The 24,587-nt window shown below is 46.2% G+C and overlaps 1 protein-coding gene across 6 annotated transcripts in view; it reads right to left on the bottom strand.

Annotated features, from left to right (window-relative positions):
• Positions 1-20,426, bottom strand: part of LOC138165304 (metalloendopeptidase OMA1, mitochondrial-like) — an 80,335-nt gene extending 59,909 nt beyond the window's left edge. For 2 of the 6 annotated variants that reach the window (XM_069093483.1, XM_069093485.1), the window contains exons 1-2: positions 20,273-20,426; positions 3,312-3,359 (exon numbers count right to left, since the gene is read on the bottom strand). In XM_069093483.1, the coding sequence (XP_068949584.1) occupies positions 3,312-3,338 (27 nt within the window). In that variant the 5' untranslated portion in view covers positions 3,339-3,359; positions 20,273-20,426. Of the gene's footprint in view, positions 1-1,164; positions 1,694-2,826; positions 3,360-20,272 lie in introns of those variants that run through there. The other 4 variants (XM_069093481.1, XM_069093486.1, XM_069093482.1 and 1 more) reach the window with 4 other exon arrangements.
• Positions 20,427-24,587: the final 4,161 nt, after the last annotated feature.

Below are 24,587 nucleotides of genomic sequence, written 5' to 3'. Positions count from 1 at the left end.
AAGGGTCTGAGGCTGGATTTGAACTCAGGTCTTCCTGCCTCTAGGCTGGTGCTCTCTCCACTGAGCCACCAGCTGCCTTGAAAGTACTCCTCTCATATGAGGATCTTATTGAGGAGAAGTGAACTGACATTTCCTCTGCTTTTTGTCTGCAAGGTCTAAAGCAAACCTTAAAAACAAAGCGCTCGTTCTGGAGACGTGAGCGGAAAGCTGACTCTTCTATGCTATAAAGGTCTGTTTCAGGTTTCATGACAAATTCATGGTCAAGAGCAGGTATCCAGGAGAGTGTGGGAGGCGGCGGGCTGGGCTTGGTAGTCTTGCTTCCTCCATGGCTCCCCACAGCTGGGCAGGGCTCCCTCCAGCTTCCTCAGCCCCTTCTCATCCAGACAGCCTGTGCTCAAAGGTTCTAGAGTTATCCAATGAGCCTGCTGAGCCGCTGCCTGCGAGTGCAGACAGATCTCCCAGAGCAGGAGTGCCTCAGGACTGGAAGGGGACAAATGAGGTCCTAAATATCCAAAAAGACAGGACCGTAGAATCTGAAGACCAGCATGAGGGGGCTTGTCTTTGATTCCTGAGAAAATCCTAGAATCTAATACTGAAGAGATGCCTAGAAAACTACCATCCTAAGTGACAGCTAAGATCCAAAGAGATTCTGACAGGCTCCACCACCAGGCTGGATCTAACTAGATGACACCTATGACCACAAAAGGCCAGCACTGTAAGGGCAGCCCTGCATGGGAGTGGGGGGTGTCCATCACAGGGCCAGGGCCCCCCTCCATATTCATACATATGCATGCATACAGGTGCACGTTCATACACATGTGCATGCACGGGCCTATGTCCCATTCACGTGTGTGGAGCCATGCCAGACTAACCATACTTCTTATTCTGAAATAGTCACGAAGCTGGCTAAAAGATAACAGGCAGGAAATGCCATCCATTGGGTCCACCAGGACTTTTGGCAAGCATTTCCCAAAAGGCCTTAGGCTACCACTGTGGCAGAAGTGAAGGACATGGGAGGGAGGAGTGCACAGGCAGAGTCAGAGCTGGCCGAAGACCTGGACGCAGAGAAGCGCCACCGATGGCTCAGAGCTGACAGGAGGCAACATGTGGTGCCGTGGAAAAAGGCCCCAGCCTGCATTCAGGAAGGTCCAAGCTCAAGCCTACCTTAGTTTCTTCATCTGTCACGCAGGGCAGTTGTAAAGAGAAAATGAGATGTTGGTACAGCTCTGGGGAAACTTTAAAGTGTTATTGTAATGAGTGCCTCAGGGTTCTGCGATCAGTCCCACATTACTGAACACCTATCAGTGATCTGGATAAAAGAAGAAATGGCAAGCCTATCAAATATGCAGATGACTCAAAGCTGGAAAAGAAAATCAACACACTGGATGCCCATTAAGATCCAAAAAGAGCTGGTGCCTTTAGAAGGCTGCAATCTCAAGGACTCAGGGAGGCATGGAGGCCAAGCCAGCCCTCTGGGCACCCCCAAGAGGAGAAGGAGGCAGCAGACCCCTGGGGGACCAGGCCGGGGTCAGGAAGGGCACTGATAAGCCAAAGAGATCCAGCGGAGAACAGGCAGAGGGGGATGCATGCCATGAGGTCCAGCGCTACCTAAAGGGCCGCCATGTGGCAAGGCGATCAGTGGATTCTGTGACTTGGGGCTGGCCCAGGAGCAGGCTGTGTAGGAAATGGAGCAGTCTCCAAGGGAAGGCACTAAAATTAAGGCAGATCAGGAAAGACTTCTTCAAAAAAGGTAAGATTTTAGCTGGGACTCAAAGGAAGCCAAGGGCAGCAGGAGGTGGAGGTGAGGAGGGAGAGAATCCCCAGCTTAGGGACAGCCAGTGAGAAGGCACAGGGTCAGGAGATGGAGGATCTGCTGTGAGGACCAGCAAAGAAGCCAGTGTCTCTAGGATGAGAATGAGGGTGACAAGGCAGAAGACTGGGAAGATGCGCCATGAAGGGTTTTGAAGATCAAACAGGTTCTGCATTTGACACTGGAGTCGATAGAGAGCCACAAAAGTTTGGGGGGCGGGGGAGGGTGACAGGAGCAGACCTGGGCTTTAGGAAAATCATTGCAGGAACTGCATGGATAGACTGGTGGAGAGGGACGAGGCAGGCAGGCCCCCAGGAGTGATTGCAAATAGGCCAGGTGTGAGGTGACAGGGATCTGTACTAGGGCAGGGGCAGTGGCAGAGGAGCAAGGAGGCTGTACATGAAAGATGTTAAAAGAGCAGAAACAACAGGATTTTACACAAGTTTGGATGGGGGAGGGGGATTGGATAGGGAGGGGTCCTAGAGGCCCCTCCACTGTGAGCCTGCAGGGGTTAGGAGGACACTGGTGCTCCCACAGCAACGGGGAGACAGAGGACTCGTGATAAAAAGTCCACCTCCAGACAGAGGGGTCACAGACTCAGAGAACAGATGACAGCACATACTGGGCATGGTTAACGTGAGAATTTGTTTTGCTTGACTACATATTTATAATACGTTTTGTTTTCTTGCTTTCTCAATGTGCGGGAGAAGGAAAAGTGGTAGGGAGAGAATTCAAGACTGAAAATACAATAAAAATGAATTTTAAAGAATAGGGAAGCTAAGAAGAGAGTTGGGGGGAAGATAATGAATTCCATTTGGGTCTACGGTTCTAAGATTACTTTAAACACCAATACTCTACCACTCTAAGACTCTTACAAATAAAGAAATATATAAAGTGATACAAAATCAACAATAACTTAAATTTATGCTAAGTGCAGTTGGCTTGAGGTATTTTTCTTTAAAAGAGTCAACTTTCTCCACACTTAAAGTACAAGAGCAAAAAACAGAGTATTTCACCTGCCAACAATGATGGCAAGAAGTTTCTGTACTGGCTTAAGAATGACCCAGAGAAGAGGAGGTGGTGGAGCCCAAAGCCTCGATGACGTGTGGAAGCTGCTGATACCTTTCATCTCTTCCACAGGAAACCCCTTTCCAGGGATGAATCGTGAGAGAGCGAGGACCGCACCTCCCTCTGTCGATCCCTGCCACGCAGAGAAGTGGGGCCACCCAGAGCAGCTGTTCATCCTCTTCCAAGTTTCTCTGCTTTGGGCACTTACAAGCCATCCCTGGCTGTCCTTACAGGTCCTAGAAAAGAGAGAGCTTCCCCCTGGTAAGCAACTGAGCCCAGGGCTCCTTCTCAGGCTTTGTCCTTGGCATCTGTCCCCCACGTGGTTCACTAGTACCTGATGAGGACTCTTTGAAGTCAGAGACCAATGTGGTCGGGAAGAGTTTTTCCAGTTAGTCAGAGGAGTTAACCGAAAGAAAACACAGTTTCTACTAACCAACTGTAGGCCACAGATGCTGTTCATCTTTTCTTTCGCTTGATTATCCTAGAACATAGAAAGGAAACTATAAGTATATCTGGAAAATACCTGCAACTTAACAAACTAAGAATTTTATTTATGTAAAGGTATATTGGGTTATTGCTCACTTACCACACATCCAATTAAAATGACCAAAGTGTTTCCCCACATTGTGGACACAAATGGTAACAGGGGAGAGTATTTCCCAAACTGCTATGGTCACAGTACAGTGAAGAACTTGAAGAGAAAGTCTGAGTCATGGGATAAAGGGGAAGAGAGAAGGAAATTTGGGAAAAAGAAAATGGAGCCCATTGGGTCATAGAGAAAAAATGGCCCGTGTAATAAGTAGCTTGGATATGTAGATGATTAGTTATCTTGTCCACATCAAGAGAAACCTAAGAAGGTTCCCAGAATGTCCCTCCCCTCCCACTAGAGCCCTCATGGAGGCCACAGACATGTAAGTCATTTATCACAAAATCGTAGACTTGAAAGTTGGCAGGGACCTCAGCAGCCATGCAGGCCAAGCCAAAGACCCAAGGAAACCCTGCTATAAAGCACCCAACAAGCAGGCATCCACCCTGTGCTTGGAGATCTCCAAGGAGAGGGAAGCCATTACCCTTCTGAATGTGGCCAATTGTGAGCAGGTGTGCCTCAATGTGCCTTCTGGCAGCTTCCACCCTGAGCTCTCGGTTTGGTCCCCAGGGTTCAACTGAAATTTCAGTCATTTAGAACACCTGCCTTCTAGGCAGCCATACTTATTCCCCTTCCACTGGAACCCAGGACTCAGCCTCAGGAGCTCTGACAAGTGCATCTTGACCTGATCTGGCCTGGAATCCAATCTCTAGGTCACTCCCCACCATTTCCAAACCATGCCAGCAGTGCACGCTCCCACATTTTACCTTATACCCATGAGAATGTGAGCTCCTTCAGACACTGCCTGTATTTATAGCTCTCTCTCCAAGAACCCTCCCCTCCGCGGCCTCCTCACCTCCAATAATAAGCATCGTTCAAGTCTAATAATCCTACAGATACCTGAAGATCGCTGCCTGGTCTCCCCTGAGTCTCCTCTTCTCCAGGTTAAACCAGACTACTTCCTTTAGCCAATTGTCCAATAACCTGGATGCCAGGTCTTCCCCTCCAGCCTGCCCTCCCCTGGGCACTCCAAAGCTTATCACTGTCAGGGCAGCTAGGTGGTGCAGTGAATAGAGCACCTGCCCTGGAGTCAGGAGGACCTGAGTTCAAATCCAGCTTCAGACCCTTAACACTTACTAGCCCTGTGACCTTGGGCAAGTCACTTAACCACAACTGCCCTGCCTTCCCCCTCCAAAAAGACAAAAGCAAAAAAAACAAAAAACAAAGCTTACCAGTTTCCTTAAGCCATGGCGCACAGAACTGACAATATTCCAGAGCAGTTGGGGGGAGAGGAGAGCACAACAGGACCACAGCCTCCCCAGTCCCCCAGTCTATGGCCCTCTTCAGTGCAGACCCACTAGTCACTCCACTGCAGATCCTTTCAGAGCAACTGCTAGTCTACTAAGATGTCTGAATGGCTCCCACAAGCCTCCCTTCAGCAAAGCCTGACTGAATCACACTCAAAAGTACAATGAGAAACTGCCACAGATGCAGTTTCCCCCCTAGGGCTACCAGGGGGCAGAGAAAGGGAGCCCACCCAACAAAGCCAGCCCTGGCCCAGCAGACCCTGATGGAGCCTGCAAGCTCCTGAGTCTAGAAGGCCCCTGAGAAGGCTCCGAACTGTGGGGCTTGGGCAGGGAGAGGGGGGAGAGCTGAAGAGTAACAGCAGCAACCAGCCCCAGCCCAGCGTTGAGCAAAAGTCCCAAAGAGACGGTCCCAAGGGCCAGATCAGGCACAGGGGCTAAGGGATCCCTGACATAGTTCAGAAATACTAAGGAGGCTCAGCCTAGGACCAAGCCACCCACCCACCTACTCAAAGATGAAGCAGGGAGTGGATGCTACACTTGATGCAAAGGCCCAGGTGAGGAGCTAAGCTTGGAGAGATGAGAAAATCAAAGGATATGTTGACCAGTATCAAAAATCATTGCAAATCTAGGGATCTGCAAAAAGCAGAAAGTAACTGCAGCAGCTGGAAGCAGTAAGTCTTGACTACAGAAAGACAGTGACCTCAGTGATAGAAAGTGTTTCCTCTCTGGGAGCTCCCAAGAGTTGCCCTCAGATCCCAGGTACAGTCCTGTCTCAGTTTTCGTGGGTAGGTAAGGCTTACTACTGACAATTATCTGCAACTAAAAGGAAAAAAGCACCTGAAACAGTAGTCCCTTTGATATATTTCACACACTTCCCTTTCAGTCTTCATGCATACAGTAAAAGAGAGGCTTTGCTCTAAGTTACCATCAGCTACTCACTCTGCTCACCCCAAGTATCACTATCAACTCTGGCTGCTTTTACCTCCATAACCTGTGTGGCATCTGAGCCCTCCTCTGCTCACTACGTCACTTAGTCACCAACATCACCACCTCTCCAAGCCCCTCTTGGCTGGTCTCCCAGGTTCATGTCTCTCTCCCCACATTTCTGCCAAGCCAATCAATCCTAGATAGAGAACTGACCAGTCACTGCCATTTGTTAAGCTTGCTATAACCTCTTAGAAAAAACCTAACCCCTTCAGCTTCAATTGAAAAGCTCTCCATAACCTGGTCCCACCTTGCCTTTCCAGTCGCACTGGACATCACTTCCCTCTATCCAGCCAAACTGGCTTTCTCTCTGTTCCTCACACACACACAACACTCCTTTCCCATCCATCACTAAACTTTTGCACCGGCTGTGCCCCAGAATGATGTACTTCTCCTTCCTTCATCTAGGAATCCTTCTCCTCCAGCAAGATGCCTTTCCTCATCCCCAAACTGCCAATGCTACCCCAAACTACCTTGCATTTAGTGCCTTTGCATTTCTTCCCTTCATATTTATTTTGCACATACCGTGGTCTTCCTAGTTAGGACAGGAGGTCCCTCAGGAAGGCCTGTCTCCCCAGATGCTAAGAGCGGTAATTTGTGTCACAAGGGGCATCACAAGTGCTTAGTTGTTAGCTGAGCAAGTATCAACTCTAGGCCAATCTCTTCAGGAATGACTGATTCTACCAATTATAAAATAGCAGAATTAAAAATTTTAAGTTTTTACCATATTTAACAGATATTTCTCATAGTTTTAATTTCTTTTTTTATTTCTGAACATGGGGTGAGTCAAATTAGAGCAAATTTGTTCAAATCAGACAAATTATTTGTGATCAAACCATAATGAAATTAAAGGAGCAGAGAAGGAGTGACCTCTCACAACTATGGCTATGGAATGAGAGTGTCACAGGCAATAAAATGGAGAATTGTGATTACAGAAAATCGAAGTTTTTGTACAAACAAAATCAGTATTGTCTGAGTTAAAAGGAAAATAGCTGAGAAAAAAAAAATGTTTGCAGTAAATTTCTCTAATCAGGATCTGATATCCAAGATCTGCAGGACACAACAACCAGAGCTATTTCCCCAATAGATAAATGGGCAAAGGATATGAACAGGCAGTTCACAAAAAAAGGAAGCATCAAGAGCTAGAGAAAAAAATGTTCAACCATGAATAAAAGAAATTCAATTAAAACAACTCTGAGTTCCCATCTCATTCTCATCAGACTGGCTGAAGACAAAAAAAGGAAGATGACAATTGCTGGAAGGGTGGTAGGAGGGCAGGCCCAATAACTGCCTGCTGGTGGAACTCCAAATTACTCCAACTCGACCGTAAACGACACCCTATGCCTCAGTCTACCAGTCCTAGATTTATATGCCAAAGGCACCAAAGAAAGAGAGAAAAGACCTACAACACCAAAATACACACAGCACCTCTTTTTGTCATAGCAAAGAACTAGAAACAAAGTTGCCGTCCCTCAACTAAATGGGATGGAACTAGAGCAGGAGGGGGGAACCTGTGGCCTCAAGGCCACATGTGGCCCTCTAGGTCCTCAAGTGTGGCCTTTTGACTGACTACCCTTGAGGACCTAGAGGGTCACATATGGCCTCAAGGCCACAGGTTCCCCAGGCTGGGACTAGACAATTATGGAATAGGAATAGAATGGAGTATCCTTGTACCATCAAAAATGACAAGGACAGATTCAGAGAAATCTGGGAGAACACACAGGGACAGATACCAGGTCAACTGGGTAGAAGCAGGGGGAGAATTAATACAAACTTTGTAAAGGAAAACAATCATGAAAGACTTAGAGAGATTGATCCATGCAATGACCAATTAGAGAGAACAGACAATGAAGTCAACTACCCGCTTCTGACAGAGAGGTGATAGGGCTAAGGTGCCAAATGAGACATATGTTCTCAGACACAGCCCATGTGTGGATTTGTTTTGGTTTGAATATACTAATGTATTACAAAACAGGACTTCAGGCTTTTATTCTTGGGGAGCGGGGGAAGTGGGAGGAGGGCGATAGTGACACAAAAAAATTAAAGAGCATTAATAAAACATTTAGAAAAATACAAAGAAAAAAAGTTTTCTTTCAAAACATAAGTATTATGGAAATGTTTTGCATTACTGCACACGTATAACCTATATAAAATTGCTTGCCTTCTCAATGGGGGGGGGGGAAGGGGAAGAGAAAGAATTTGGAACTCAAAATTTTTAAAGACAATTGTTAAAAGTCGTTTTTACATGTAATTGGAAAAATAAAATACTCTTTAAAATTCTAAAGAATAATCAAAAAAATTTTAAGAAGATAATCTTACATACTACTTCAAGAAGATTGAGGCTAGCAAACAAATTCCTCAAATTACCTTGTATTTTCTTATTTTTGTATATTTTATTCCTTTAACTCCAAGCTGTGGTCAAGGGCTTTTTTTAACCACAATATTTTGCACACAGTAGGTACTTAATAAATGTTCACTGAAATAAATAGAGTAAGATAGAAAAAATAAAAATACACAAAAAAGAACAGAAAAAAGCTCAAAAGGAAATATATACAGAGGGCAGTGCTAGAAATACCATTTTAAATTTAATATACTTTTTCTAAAAAGCTATACATAACAAAGTTCTTTTTCTGTTCTTTTCTAAGGAAAATTTATGTTTGTTGATTGTTAGCAAATTCATAATAACGAAACAGAAAAAATATAAAATAAGCAAAAATGATCAGTCCATATATACTTCACCAAGATGTCACAGAATTGTATTTCCCAAGAGCCTCTGAGGTTCTGAGCACTGGCTAAGAGTCAAAAGAAGGTAAGACACAGTCCTGGCCCTCAGAGACTCAAGCATAAAAATCCATTTGTGCCAAGACCCAAAGTACCTGAAACAACAAGCAAAAACTACAAAATGTTATGTAAGTCCTGCTAAAGAAGTTCAGGAATGAGAATTATAAGGAGGGCCAGAGGAACTGGGGAAGGCAGCTGTCCACTGTCCCATACACTTACAGAGATACCTTCAATGCTTCAGTTTCTCTCAGGCCTCTTGGCTGATGCAGGCCACCACCCCTCTATACCTAAGTAGGCTCCTCTGTGCGTTGTTGTGGCTGAAGGATACATGGAGACCACCAATAAGTCATGACAAAGAGGGCAAAAGTAGGCATGATCTTTGAACTTAAGAGTTCATTCCCACTTTCCACCACAGAAGTGTTAAGCAGGATTAATGGGAAAGACCAGGGTTCGAAGGTTCCTGAATCTTTGCTGTATTAGAAGAGGCCCAAATTTGCCCATGTGGACCAGTCTGTAGGGTTCCTGCTTAGTGCAGCTTCCCCAAACCACGAAGGTGAAGAACTGACATTAAGCATTTCTTAAGCATCTGCAGACTATTAGACCAAGTGAGTGAGTACTGATTCCCACATGGCATAGTGACTTTCCTTAATCTTTCCAAACAGCAGAAAAGCCATAGGGAATCCCATAAAAGATTGAGACCCTGACCAAATCCAAGCTAGGTGGTAGAGCATTTTTGCAAAGTCTGCTGACGTGGGATTCTTTTCATGGGATTCCAGGCCTTCAGAAGGCAGCTCCCTCATCTCTCTCCTCCACAACACCCAGATTTTTCTTTCCCTCCTTACTCTCATTCTTCCCACCTGAGGAGCCTTCCAGGGGCTGTGCTCCTTCTATCTTCCCCCTAAGTCTCCTACCTTCTGTGATACCTGTTGTACCCACTCTCTCAAGTCTTCAGCTTATCTCTATTTGGTCCACCCTTCATCGCACTGAGAAAATCCAGGTCATCTTTTGATAACTCCTCCTGCTCCTCCTCCCTGACTCAGCATCTCTTGACATTCTTCCCCTTCTCTCCTCCTTTGCTCTAGTGTCTGATGAGGAGGAGGCCCTGGATCCCATCCCTTCTTATCTTCAACAAACAGCACCAGTGCCCCTTTCTCCCTGCTACCCAAAAACATGCCTGAGGCTTCCTCTCCTTAGTAAGTCCTCCCTACAGGCTATTTGTATCTCTACCTGTTATCCTCTCCCTCCTCTTTTTCATGGCTCACTCAGTGATGCAGGAGATAGAACACTCAGCTTCAAGTCAGAAGACCCGAGGTCACAGCTTGCCTCATACATTTGCTAGCTATATAACCTTGGACAATTTATTTAAACACTCTCAGCCTCAGTTTCCTTATTCATAAAATGAGATGAGACCAAAGTCTCTTCAGGCTCCAGATCTATGATCCTAGAAGAACATGTTTACAGTTGTTATCTTCACTTACTTTCCTGTAAAAAAACGTCCCCACCATTGGCAGTCTGACTTCCAACATTATAACTCAATTCAAACTGCTCTCTCCATGTGTATGAATGATCTCGTAATTAGCGAATCCAGCCTTTTCTCAAACCCCCTTCTTCTTGACCTCTCTCTGCACTTGACCTTGTTGATCACCAAGGCTCTGTCCTCAATTTGTGATTTCATCACCTTCCATGGTCTTGACCATCATCTATCTGTGCAGACGATCCTCAGACGTCTCTGCCCAGCCCTAACCTCTCCCTGTGCCTTTGTTCTATCTGTCCCCATTGCCTGGGACGCACTCCCACCTCACATTAGCCCCTTAAAATTCTTTGTCTCCTTCAAGACTCTGTCAATGATCCCCCAGCTACTAGCATACTCCCTCTCATGATCTCTGATATATTATGTAGGCATACATATGGACATGTGTGCACGCACACACACACGATCCCTCTCAACAGCATGCAAGCTCTTGAAGGCAGAACTGCTTCACTTTTTCCTTTGTGCCCCCAGTGCCTGGTCTACAGAAGGTACATGATGCATGTTTACTGACTGATTTAATCACCAGCTTCTTCCTTCTCTCCTACAAGCATACACGAGCATGCTCTATTTTTTAAAAGATTGAAAGAAGCTTCGCTGGTCTCCAACGTCCAGTTAAGCTCCCATCCTCTATACCCCCTTAAGACAAGGGTAGAACAATAGGAGAGAAAGAAAACTGGATCTTGGATCAGAGAAACAGAACTGGCTTCCTGTCCAGGCTCTGAGTCTTACTGTGCTTACCAGCCATGGACACTGAACAAGTTACTTTCTCCTCACTTCAACTTTACTCTGTTTCCCCATCTACAAACAGGGGACAATAATATTGTACTTCTACTACGTATTCTGCCGTGTTGTGGCAAGTGAAGTCCTTGGTAAAGTAAAATGTGAGTTACTGCTAATCCTTTCTCCAATGAACCTTGAAAAAAACAGCCCCACTTGGAAACTCTGATGAACACAATTCTAGGGCCTCTGGATGAAACATGCTGCCCGCCTCCTGGCAGAGCCATGATGGGTTCAGAGCGCTGAGACATCTGGACGCATCAAAGGGTAAATCTGTTTTGCTTGATTGGACATGTTTATAGTATGAGGTTCTGTTTCTTGCTTTCTCAACAGAGGCGGGGAGGGGGATGGAGGATGGAGGATGGATGAGAACATGGAAGGCAAAGAAAGCAGATCTTTCTTTAAAACAAAATAAAATAAAATGTAAATTTAAAAGAAAGGAAATAAGCATTTACTACATGCTAGGCACCGCGCTAAGTACTTTACAAATATCTCAAACAGTCCTCACAACTCTGTGAAGCAGTGCTGTTAACATTCCTATTTTGTAGATGAGGAAATGTAAGCAGATAGAGGTTAAATGACTTGGTCAGGGTCACACTGCTAGGAAGTGCCTGTCCACCCTGTCTATCCACTACATCAATAAACAGCCTGCAGTACAAAAGTATAGGCAGAAGATGGAACGTCATGGGTAAAAACAGCAAGTTCAATGGCATTTCCATTTTAAGCTTCTCCTTGTAACAGCTGGGGAAACTAAGGCTCAGAGAGGTGGCCTGATGTACCCAATGCCACACTGCTAAGTGTCAGAGGCACCCTCCTGACCACAATTGTGGGGCCCTGCACACATGCTCAGAAGCGGCTGTAGCGCTAGTTTGGCTGAACTGCTTTTTCCCACCTTTTCTTCTTCTGCTGCCAGGGATGGCTCATTAAGGAAGGGAGGGAGGAACATATTCATAAAAGAGGAGGACATAAAAACAAAAGACATCAATGAACTCTTTTAAAAGAAACATAAAACCAAAAAGGACAGACAAGTCACACAGAGAGAACTGGAAGCAATGGAGGGCCAGTCCATGTTCACTGCTGGTCTCCTCCAGATGTTAGAACTCAACAAAGACCAATTAGGGAGTTAATGTATATTTTTAAGTGTTTGCCCTGTAACAATCGGCTAAAGAAAAATATTCACTCAAATTTTAATCTTTTATTGTTACCAATATAATTATGTTGTGTTTCCATTAAAATTTAAGGCCCAATTAATCACACTCAGTTTCTTCAACTATAAAATGACAGATTTGGGCAAGCTGACCTCAAGGGTCTTTTTCATCTCTAAATCTGTGATCTCATGGGCAACAGTTTTAATAAATGATTGGTCAAAACAGACGAAGGATGCAAACTGCCCAGACAATGACATGGACTGGGCTGGGAAGTCTACTGGGAAAATACATCCACATGTCAACTTGAGAAGACTGCCCTGATGCCCACAAACCAGGCTCAGAATTGAAACAAAGGAACCCTGCAGCTGGACTGTCCCATGCTTCAAAGCACCCCAGGGGCTCCTGATCAAAGGAACACAAGCCAGCCCAGGCCAACATGCTTCCAGGGATGCTCTATGCCTGTCGCCATTTCTTAAGAATTAAACCCGTGAATGACTCAAAGGATGGTGAAGAGCTGTGTGCATCAACAGGCAGCAGCACATTACCAATGAGGCCTCACATAGAAAATGCATGGCCTGAAAAGAAGGGGGACTGTCCCAGGGCAAATGTCAGGCACAACCTTGCCACTGGTGTGCCACAAGGTTCCAGCACCTTGGACAGTCGATCCTTTGCCAAAGTTTTATGAGCACCTGGACAAGAATCACTCAGATAAGGTGTGGATAAGCTGTGTCCTGCACTCCTGAAAAAAAGGACCTTTTGATCCCAAGGACCAACAGAGATTCCAGAGAAGCCATGATGAAGAAGGTCACCCTCCCATCTCCTTCCAGAAAGGTGATGGACTCAGTGAAGAATGAGGTATACCTGTTTTGGAAAAGGCCACTGCAGGAATCTGTTTTTGCATGACTACGCATATTTGTAACAATGTTTGGTTTGTTTTGGGAGGGAGGAGGGACGAGGGAAGGAGGTAAGGAGATTTTGTTCACTAAAAAGAACCACAATTAAAATATGGTGTAATAAGTAATAGAAAACAATTTTTGCAGATATAGGAAAGACAGGGGATGCTGGACCTGGAGAAGACAAGGTCTTTGAGTCCCAGCTCCAGATAGGATTAGCTACAGACAAGTCATGTTGCCTCTCTGAAACTCAGTTTTCTCATCTGAAAATGGGGCTCCCACTTGTATGTATGGGCCTCAGCTTCTTCACTTGTAAAATATAAGGAAGTTCCCTTCTATTAAAAATCCAGGATCCCACCATTAGCCTGACCTCTGAGGAGTGTTTGGAGGAAAACATTCCCTAAACTCTAAGCACACAATGTGTATGTGAGTTGTCAGGACTGGAGATAATCTGACAGAACAAAGATCTCAGGACCTACTAGAAAGTTAAGAGGAAGTATGGGCCAAGTGCCTCCTGCCTTCCAAGCACTGTCGAGCTCTTCACCTGCTCCGTGTCGTAAGAAATCTGAAGTTCCAGTAAAGAAAGGGACAGATCTCTCCCATGAGACAGAAAGAACAACTCCTATTCCCCAAGAAGCTCATCTCAATCAGGGATTCTTTTAACCCCCAGTACTAGCCCAATGATTGGAACATCAGAAGCAATTAGCAAAAACAACTGTTGGTTATTTCCCTGGGCAGGTGCACTGTAAAAAAAAAAAAAAAACACTAGTAAGGATTTGCAATCCTTCATTTGTCATTGTTAATGAATTCACCCAAATTATAATAATCTTAAATGTTAACAACAGTATGTTCTGACATCCACTTACAACTGTGGTACAACACTTTCCTACAGCAACATACACAAGCTAAAATGTGGCCAAAGGAGAAACTCTGCCAGCTCCACTCCCGGGTCTTGTACCTTCCCACCAAAAGTCTCTCCTCTGAACATGCCTCTGCCCCGGGCTCCTCTTCTGAATGGTGAGGCCCGCCCAGGGAATAATACTCCATGCAGAGTCCAAGTCATCCAGGCTCAATTTCCTCAGCTCTGCTCTGAGCTTTCCTGACTTCTTCACCTTATCCCATCCCTCTTCTGGGTCCTTGTTGAATGCAATCTCCCCGTTAGAATGTAAGCTCCTTGAAGGGAGAGATTTTTTTTATCTGTATTCCCAGCACAATTCCAGGCACATGATAAGAACTTAAGAAATGCTCTCTCTATATATCCATCTATATACTGTAATGGAAATGCAAATTTCTAGATCTTCCCTGCCCCTAGGCTAAATAAAATGCACCTGGAGCCTGGGGAGGGAGGCTTATATTTCAGGAGATACTTCTTGATCGGCCAGTGGGTCCAGAAAGTTGTTACATTCTCTGAGCCAGGAGAAGGCTATATAAGCCCTGATGTGTAGCTTTGTTTTGGGGGCTCACTTTGAGAAGTGTTCTGTGATGTGATCAGATGAAACTCTGGAAAGCCGTTGTCCAGAGCCCCCCGGCTTTGAAACCCAGATGTTGTTTGGTATGGATGTAATGGTTGGACAGTTGGAAATCTGTCTACTTGATCTGTTTTTGTCTTGATAATTCTGTCCGTATACTTTGAAGTCCGGGGTGCTGACCTTTTTCCCCTGAACAAGGTAAACGATACATATTTGACTGATTAAAGTAAGCTTGTTAACCCATTTTGAGTTGCTTTCCTTTATCAAAGGAGATCCAAAAACCTGTGGTGGCAGCAACCCTGAGAACACTTGGGGTGCTTGCTGCTACATATACCTACCTCTACCTACCTATGAATCCATGGATTTCTTATCAGTCTAAATCAAGAAGTTACTTAAACAATCAAACTGCCTAATTCCATAATCGTTGTGGAATCTTCAGGGAGGATGAGCAACTCTGTAAAGGCTTTTCAAGGCCACTTATCCACCTTTGGTGTCTACCTTCACCCAATGCTCACCTGTGGCTCCAAAAAGCTGTAGCATGCACAGTGACCACAGCCCAGCAAGCCATCATCTAAACCAGGCTAAAAACCGATGGGCCTCAGACCTCTCGGTGAGTTGGGGGATGTCTACCCCAGGTATGTGAAAACTTTCAAACAGAAATTTATTCTAATGGCCATAAAGGTGGCAAAAGCAGGCGCTGTGGAACCCTCAGAGCTTGGTCTGACATAAAAGACACCAAGGGCATCCGCTGCCTCCCAGGCCATCACCAGTCATCTTGACTTTTGTCCTGCCACTAGACTTCTATGATTCAGGAAGACAAAGTGAGGCTGACAACTAAAGACATCCCCTATGATGGCAGTGGCCCTCTTCCAAAACAAGGGACTAACAACAATCTTTGTGCAAAGTAGCAAAAACATTGAAGAACAATAAAACCCTAGATGATGCTAACCACTCCTCAAAGGAGCTACAGAAAAACAGAAGAACATCCCCAGGCCCCATCATTGGGGAAAAGGAAAGAAGTTCCTATTTTTCTCAAGTATTCCCCCTACAAAACCTCCTAAAAAGCAAACCTATCAGAACCTGGAGCTGAAGGTGCAGGGGATGAAGCTGTATTTGGAAACACAAGAACTAAATACAAATCCTAACTCAAGACTCCCTAGTCTTGGGATCCAAGGCAAGTCACTTAACCTCTCAGGGCCTCAGTTTTTTCACTGGTAAAATGGGAATAATAATAGCACCTGCCTCCCAGGTTCATTGTAAAGATGAAAGAACACACTGGTGTAAGGTACTGAAACCTTAAAAGTAGATAAATGTTAGCTACTATTATCTAAGGCTCCTGTTCTTAAGGGAAGTGTTTGTTTATAATAGCCATTGCAAGGTTATTTTAGAATTTAGCTAATCTTCTCCCACCTACAAGCTGACATCTTCCCTTGAGAATCTAATCAAATCTTAACATGCCACCTTCTGGTTTAAATATGAAAGATGAACAGTAGTTCCACCACTATCTAGTTTATAATTTTAAATTCCTGATACAACATAAAAAAAAAAACCCACACAATTACATGAGAAAATAAGCTTACCCATGGAGGAGGCATTGGGAAGGGCTGACAAATGGTTTCAAGTCTGCACTTTCTCTGGCTCTCCAGTCACAAGTACTTTTTGCAGAACACTTATTTATTTGTTCTACAAGTATTTACTTGGCACTATACTATGTTGGGGGACATGAATACAAAATCAACAGTCCCTGTCCTCAAGAAGCCTACGTTCTATTGAGGGAAAAGAATAAGTATATAAAAAATTAAATATATGATGTAATCAAAATAATTTCTGTGGCAAGGGCATTAATAGCTAGGGAATTAGGATAGCCTCCCTGTAGGATAAGATTTTTTTTAACCTGTGATCCATCAACCCAAAAAGAGTTCCAAGAACATGAATCAGAAAAATATTACACCTTAATTTTCATTACCTCTAACTGAAATGGGGCATTTCTTTCAATAATTTTCAGAATATGATTATATGAAGGGGTCCAAGGCTTTACCAGGCAGCCAAAGGGGCTTAGGACAGAGCAAGAAGAACCTCTGCTATAGGAGATAACCCTTCAGCTGAGTTTTCAAGGAAGCTAGAAATCCTAGCAGGCAGATGAAGAGGGAGCATACACTGCCGGACAAAGCGGCAGCTTGTGGGAAGCACAGAGGTGAGGGACATCAGGAACAGTAAGAGAAGGGGGAAGGAGATGAAGGAGAGAGAGCCACAGCCCTCAAGCGTCGAAGGGAGTCTGGAGCCAAAGTGCAAAGGACCTGAAGAGCCAAAATGGGTGCTACAAAGGAGCCTGGGGAGCTTCCTGAATAAGGGAACGACTTGGAGCATTGCTGTGACAACACTCTCATCTAGATCCCAGCAGCCACGCGTCTCTATGTCATCTTCCTGACTTTAACAAGTTCCTGGAGGGGAGGAATCAAGCAGCAACTCATATTAAGCACAGTGCCTTGAATTTTATACTGCAGGTGCATAATAAATACCTGCTGGGTTGTTATTAGGTTGTACAGAAAGAGCCTGGGAACACCCCTCTCAATGCCTACCAACAGTGAATAGCAATATTTCTTAATTTGTAATCTTTCATTTATTTGAGGAAGAAATGTATTGCTACAGAACCAAATACCAGATTATATACACTGATAGAAAGATGTAAGGCTTTAGAACCAAATCAAAGGCTTCCACAAATTTACATCAAAAGAGTTCTAACAGACTAAGGAGAAAAGCTGATGAATTTGTATGATTCTTTGTTAACTTAATCATCTTAGCTCATTAAACAATTGAATCTTTATGGTCTTTGAGAACATTTTGGAGCCTAAATTTTTAAAAGATCACTTCAAAATGAGCCTGTCCAACATTGCCTGGCATTCACAGCTGAAGCCTCTAAGACAGGTTTAACAACTCTGCTGAAAGCGCCTGTCTCTTCTCCGGTTTCTATGGAAACAGCTGTCAGATTGGCAAAAATAGGACAGTACTTTAAATAATCACTCGAGCAAAGTCCACCCACCAAGAAAGGGGCCAAAACCCACTGGAGCAGGCCTCATTCTGTCCTGCTGCACGGCTCAGGGCTAAGGTAAGAAGGGCAGATGTGCCCTTGGCTGTGCCCTTGGGGGATCCTCGCTGCTCTATGGCCAGCCTAGTCCACAGCTCCCTGAGGCTATGTTCAGCCCCCTGGACTTCTACTCCCTGTGTGGGGATGCTGGATGCTGTCCACTGCCGCTCCATTTCACTGGGGTAGTATTTGAGGTGGTGGATGAAAGGGTTCTTACAGACAGGGAGCTGAGCAAATGAAGGGAGATTTTTTATTTGATTTACTCTGGAAGCTTACGTATTGACTTTCTGATGCATTAAACACGGGTGGTCTTAAAACAGGCTGTGTCAGTAAAAGGCCTTTTTCAGGCCCTACGCAGGAAGGAAGATGTTTCGAGGAGAAGGTGTGAAAGACTGATGGACACAGTGCTTCTTTATGAAGAAATTCAACCAAAAAGAAACCCTCACACAATGTAGGCAGGCTGGCTAGGGGAGCCGATGAGCACCTTCCAGACTGTAACTCAACACATGACTAGCACCAACCCCCATCACCCAGAACCAGGAAGGGAGAGTGCAGGCAGGAAGTCTAGGGTTTCTGCATTCATCCTGATCTGGGACAATTCTTTCAGTTCCTTCATCTGTAAAAAAGGCCCCTTAAAGGGCTTTTGTTAGGAAATTGCCTAATAAACCTTAAATACTACAGAAATGGGAATTATTCTTATCCCAGACATTCCCCTTGGGAGCCCTTCTCTCCTCTCCTCTCCTCCCAAATCCATCTATTCTCTCCCTCTTCCACTTGGGGGTCCTCCCCTCCCTGACACAGCCCCTCCTTCACCTCTCAGACCCCTCCCAGGGGCTCAACTACTATATGCCAGGTACTGGGCTGGATGCTAGATTTAGAATCAAGAGGCCTGAGTTCAAATTCAGCTCTGCTACTTACTGTGTGACCTTTCTGTGCCCCCTAGTAGCTAACATCTCCCTCCTCTGTCCCTTCCATCTCCTGTGTATCCATTCTGTAAATTTACCTCATTGTCTCCATCTTGCCCCCATGCCCTTTAGAACAAAAGCCCCTTAAGATGTGCAAAGCATTTGACACATATTTTGTTTTCCTTCATATCCTCAGGGCTTAGCATAAAACCGGCAAGTAGAAAGCATTTAATAAATGCTTGTGGACTGGCCTCTCAATAGGCCTGGTGAGGCAGATACTGCAGTTATCTCCATTTTACAGATGATCTGCAAAGGCCACCCAATTAGGGCAAGGGGAGGATCTGAACTCAGCCAGGTGTGTCCAGCAGGAGACATATCTGAGAAGTCTGTAGAGTATAGATGAGGGAAAATGAAACATCGACACTGAATTCTTCACTTTCCCCACGCCAACCTGCATCCTGCCATCTCCCTCCCCACTTGAACTCCCAACCTCCCTTCACCTTCTCTCCACCTTCCCCTAAGAAGCTCCCTCCATTCCAGAGCCAGGTCAGTTCAACAAAAATTTAAGGGTCTGGCTAGTACAAGAGATACATTCTACTAAGGCCACAGAACAGGGACCCAGAGAAGGAACCACAAAGTATAAGAAGTAAAACTTCAAAGTAACACAAAGCCAGTCAGAATTGCATCAAGGAAGCCCTCCCGTAGGAAGGAACACACAGACTGCACAAAAGAAACGTGGGATTTTAAGAAGCAAAAGAATTCCGTTTGGAGAACTGAAGTCAAAGGTTTTGATCAGGAACCCCAGCTCTGCCACTTACTCCCTGTACACAGGACAGCTATTATTGGATACAGGGCCTAAATCTACAATGTCATTGGTAAAGGGGGCTCCCAGAAGAACCCCTTCTACTCAAAGCAGATCAACTTTCATTGCAACTCAGACTTACAGGAGGTTATGTCACTTTTCATGCAGCCAGGATATGCCAGAGGCACCCATATCTTACCGGCTCTGAGGATGACTCTCTGTTATACCACTATTATTATTATGAATGATGTGGGCATCATCTAGGTAGTACAAGTCAGAGAAGACTCATCTTCCTGCGTTCAAATCCTCCCTCAGACACTAGCTGTGTGACCCTGGGCAAGTCACTTCACCCTGTCTGCCTCGGTTTCCTCATGTGTAAAATGAGCTGGAGAAGGAAATGGCAAACCACTCGGGTATCTTTGCCAAGAAAAGCCCAAATGGGGTCATGAAAGATTGGAGGAGACTGAAATAACTAAACAGCATTTGTTGTTATGGTCATTGCTATTTTGTTGCTGTCACTGCTACAAAAGTATCTCTATCCACTGTGCCTCAAAGCACCCACTGTTGTTACTGTAACTGTTGTTGGACCGTGAGCTCCTGGAGAACAGCAACTGTTTCTGTGTCTCTGGCACACAAGCTTGCATCAGAAATGCTTGCTGACTTATCTGATCACAGACGTAGTGCTAGAAGGGCCTTGGAGTCCACCTACAGCAGAGGGGGCCGAGACCTGGAGAGGTGACCCGTCCAAGCTCACATGGGTCGTTACCAAATAAAATGGATTTGAACCCAGGACCTGACTGCCTGGGCCATCCTACCTCCCTGCCCCGCTACTCATGGCCACAAGGCCATGGGCTAGGACCTAGGAGACCGTCTGCAGGCCAACAGACCCACAGGCCCCGCCCCCTCGCCATAAGCCCCGCCCTTGGCGGCCCTGCGGAACAGAGGCCCCGCCCCCTCTCGAGCCCCGGCAGGAGGAAGGGCTCTCCCTTCTCTCTCCGGCCCGCCGCTACACAGACGCCCCTGCTCCTCCCCGGTTAGACCCGCCCCCATTGTCCCTAGGGCCTTCACCAGGACCCTGGTCCCCAGGCCAAGCGAAGGGGCCTTGGCCGTCACCCCGAGTACTGACCCCGACGTCCCCTCAGCCCCGGGTGGCGGCGACGTTCAGAAGGTGCCCGGCGCAGGCGCAAACCCGCCCTCCCCGCAAGGCCCGGGTCTGGCCTCGCGGCCCCAGGTGCGATCCCACCCAACCATTTCCGGTCCCTCGAGGGGGTTCCGCCCCTGTTTCCTGCCCTCTGGCTCCGCCTCTCCCCTTCCAGCCTCCTCCTCCTCCCCCTCCTCCCCCTCTTCGCCCTCTCCCTCCTCCTCCGCAGCGCGCGCACGCGCACGATCCCTCCCGTCTGGGCCGGCGCCCGGAGCGGGAGGCGGGGCTGCCGCGGCGTTCTGGCGTCCCCTGGCGGTGGGAGGAGAGAGTGGCACCCAGGAGAGCCTCGGAGGCCCCTGAGAGCGCAGCGATCCTGCAGGACTCAGGCCCCGCTGCCCAGGCCGGGCCCTGGAAGCCCTCCCTGCCTCTGCTCTGCGCCTGCCGGGGCCGAGTGGATCACGCGCCTCCGGGGATCCAGGTGAGCCCTCGTCTACACTGGTTCCGAAGAGGCGCCGGGGACTCGGGTCGGCAGCTAGCGCAGGACCTGGCACACAGGAGAAGACAAGACACTGGATCCGTCTGCCTCGGTGTCCTCACCTGGGAAATGGGGCAGCGGGAGGCCTACCTCCGGCCGTGCGCTGGCCGTGCAGCGGGACGTCCTGTACATAGCCCGCTGTGAGGGGAGCCGGGAACGGGCCGGGACTTTACCTAAAGGGTCCATGTGTGGCGCCTGCGAATCGGTCACGGACACGCAGCGCAGCCAGACGCAGAAAGAGAAACAATGTCTCACTCATTCACTCATTTGGATTCAAAGTTGCAATAAAGAGGCCCATCCTTATTGAGCTTAAACCAGTCACTTGACCGGACCACAGATAATGGGAACACAGAGGGGTAACCCAGTCCCACCCCCTGATTTGACAGGTCCGGAAATCAAGGGCCTGAAATGTCAGGTGACTTGACCAAGGTCACCCAGCTCGTAGGGTACAGAGGGGGGATTTGAACCCTGGTTCTGCGTGTTTTCCACCAGCCCAGAACTGTCTTGGGACTAACTATACCCCCCAGAAGTGATCAACTTGGCATTGGTGCACAGCCAGGGGTATCCCAGAAAAGGAAACAAAATGGCAGCTGGGTCCTGACCTCTTGCCTCCTCTGTACAAGGGTGTCAGTGACTGGTCCCAAGGCCAAGAGGCCCAATGCTCCTCAAAGCTGCAGCAGATTCCTCCAGTGACTTTCCACTAGAAGGGCATCTTTCCCTCCCATCAAATTGGGGACACAGAGTAATTAACAGGGAGCGCTCCCCAAGGGACACACGTAAAGGCAGTAGTCACTTGAGATGAAATGCTGACAGGATTAAACAGCTGATCAAGTCCCTGTTTCCCCCTAATTATTACTTGATAATTGACTGACACTTCCGAGCCTCTCAAAAGCCTGGTGACTACTACATGTATCATGCCCACTTGGTAGGCTCTTAATAAATGCTGGTTGATTGACTGGCAACAAAGACTATGCCTTCTCTTCAGTTTAGTAGATGGTCTTTGAGTAGAGGGTCCTAAAAATTAACCCTCCGATGACCAGTCCAGCTCTGCCCCTCTCTGAACTCACTTAGACTAGTTGAGGGATGGCAGACCCATAGGCCATCAGCAGGCCAGTTGCCAAACAGTTCAGAATATTTGCATTTCCAGGAAACAAATCTAAAAAGCTGCCAGCAAAAATCAGTCTAATTAGAGATTAAGACCTAGTTTACTATTAATAGATAAATTTGGCCATTATTTCTGAGTATGCTGAAAGCATTTATTCCTGACAACAGAAGCACTTGAATGTTGATGATTGGGGTGGTATTTATTGGATAAATTTAGAAAGATGCCAAGGGCCTTCTCACAGGCCCAATTTCTGGCTGATAGCTTTCAATGTCTATCAAATAAGGGGAAGAAATTTTTTTCACCATACAACTGAATTCTTCTACAAGATATAAGATGGCCACACAAAGAAAGGAATAAAAGTGTTGGGTTTTTTTTTTTTTTAATAATAACAACATGTATAAAGTACTTATAGGGCAGGTAGGTGGCAAAGTAGATAGAGTACTTGACCTGGAGTCAAAAAGACCTAAGTTCAAATCCAGCCTCAGATACTTACTAGCTTTGTGAACCTGAGCAAGTCACTTAACCTATTTGCCTCAGTTTCCTCATCTGTAAAATGAGCTCGAAAATGAAGACAGACCAGTCCAGTATCTTTGCCAAGAAAACCCCAAATGGGGTCAGGAAGAGTTGGACACGACAAAAAGAAGTGAACAAAAAATATAGCACTTACATGCTCCAGGCATGTAATTAAATATTATCTCACTTGATCTTCACAACAGCCCTGGGAGGGAGGTGCTGTTATGATCCCATTTTACAGATGAGGAAACTGGAGAAGCAGACGCTAAGTGACTTGCCCAGAGTCACACAGTAAGTGTCTGAAGCTGAATTTTATTCTGAACTTAACTAATGCCAAATGAAATGGGCATTTCTATATGTGCAGTAGAAGTGAAAAAAGAGGATTGTCCATGAAACTAAATCTCTATTATGTGCAGCTTTTCTTTTTCAAATCTATAATAAATTCAAGCTAGAGCTTTCAAAGCTGTCCTGTCTACTGGGGCTTCTTTCTGACTTTCCTGAAGAAAGGAGTAGTAGGAACATGTGACATTAATTTTATTTCTGTGATGAGGATTGTGGTGTACCCCATGATGCAGTATCTGGGCTAAGCCCCCAGCCTGGACCACTTCCAGGGGGCTGCCTCCAGGAGACTTGGAGACCAGGTCTTGGACAACATTCCCCTCCTTCACCCATTCCACTTTCCAGCCAAGCCAGGGGACACATTTGCCACATACAACCTTGTCCAATCTTCTTCCCAGGCCTGAACTATACACTTTCCTCATCTTTTGCCTCTTACAATCTTTATCTTACTTCATACCACCTCCTTCTACATGAGACCTTTTCTGATTGCCCCAGTTACTACTGCCCTCCCCCCCCCCCAAATGCATTTGCTTAAATTTCATATTTGATTTTCTAGATACTGATTGTTTCCCCCAGTAGAGCAGAAGCTCCTTCAAGGCAAGGACTGGTGGGGGATGTTTCTTTGTCTTTGTAAACCCAGTGCCAGACATAAAGTCCTAAATGGATAATTTATTGGTGGAAGAGGTAGTGAGGCCTCCTCACCTTTTCATTATGGCCATTGTTTTCAATATTCAGTATTCCAAACCAGAACATAACCAGGCAACTATAACGCATAAGTGAGGGGGAAGGGGGCCTCCATAAAGTCTATTCTTTGATGTCCTTCTCTCTCTTCTCTCCACAGAATCAGAAGCAATCTCCGTATAAATTTGTGATGATGATGGTGACATATCCCTGCCTCATTCCTCCTATAGGGTCCAGGTCTTATTTTTCCTTTTTATCCTTGAACGATTGACACAGACACACACACACACACACACACACACACACACACACACACAGTCTTAAACCACGCTTTGCACAACTTTTTTTTTTTGCTTTTTGGAGGGCAATTGGGGTTAAGTTACTTGCCCAAGGTCACACAGCTAGTTTTTGTGTGTGTGTTAAGTGTCTGACACCGCATTTGAACTCAGGTCTTCCTGACTCCAGGGCCGATGCCCTATTCACTGCACCACTTAGCCGCCCCTGCACAACTTTAGTAAATGTTGAGTAATGGGTACAAAAGGGAATGCCCATATATGGTCTTACATGTCCCCATGAGGGAACCCATCTTCTGCTAAGGATCTACCCCAAATAAAGCCCAGTGTCTATGGCAGGGAGAGGGGAGGGAGAAGTAGCTGGGGAAACATTCCTTATCTTTAAATGTTGGCCTGAGAGCGCAGGCAGCACAGTAGACAATCTTGAAATCCTGAAGCCCCTTGAGCTCATGAGCAGCCAAGCAAGCGTTTTCCCTCCAAGCGTCACTAGGGGGCGCGATGGCCCGCTGCAAGGACTGACCGTCAGTCAGTCTTTCCCCAGTGTCTGCGGCCAGTGCCCTCCATCATCTAGGTTTGTTATTTCTAGACTACCCCAGGATCATAGAGTCTCAGAAGGGACTTCAAAGGCCATCTCGACCTCCCTAAAAATTCCCTCCACAGCACGCCAACTAGTGCTCATTCAGGATTTTGCTTGATGAGCTCCAGGGCAGAAGAGGGGACCCACTCTGGGATAGCTCTGATCACTAGGAAGTCTGTCCCTATTTAAAGCCTGAATTTAGCTTTGTGGAGACTCCCCCCATGGGCTCTGCTTCTACCGTCTGGACCAAACAGAAA

This window comes from Petaurus breviceps, unplaced genomic scaffold, assembly GCF_028583685.1.
Source record: "Petaurus breviceps papuanus isolate PSGF00001 unplaced genomic scaffold, PetGlider_PUasm1.0 208, whole genome shotgun sequence".
NCBI classification, from domain to species: domain Eukaryota; kingdom Metazoa; phylum Chordata; class Mammalia; order Diprotodontia; family Petauridae; genus Petaurus; species Petaurus breviceps.
The sequence above is the reverse complement of the archived record's forward strand: the minus strand, read 5'-3'. Positions and strand labels throughout refer to the sequence as shown.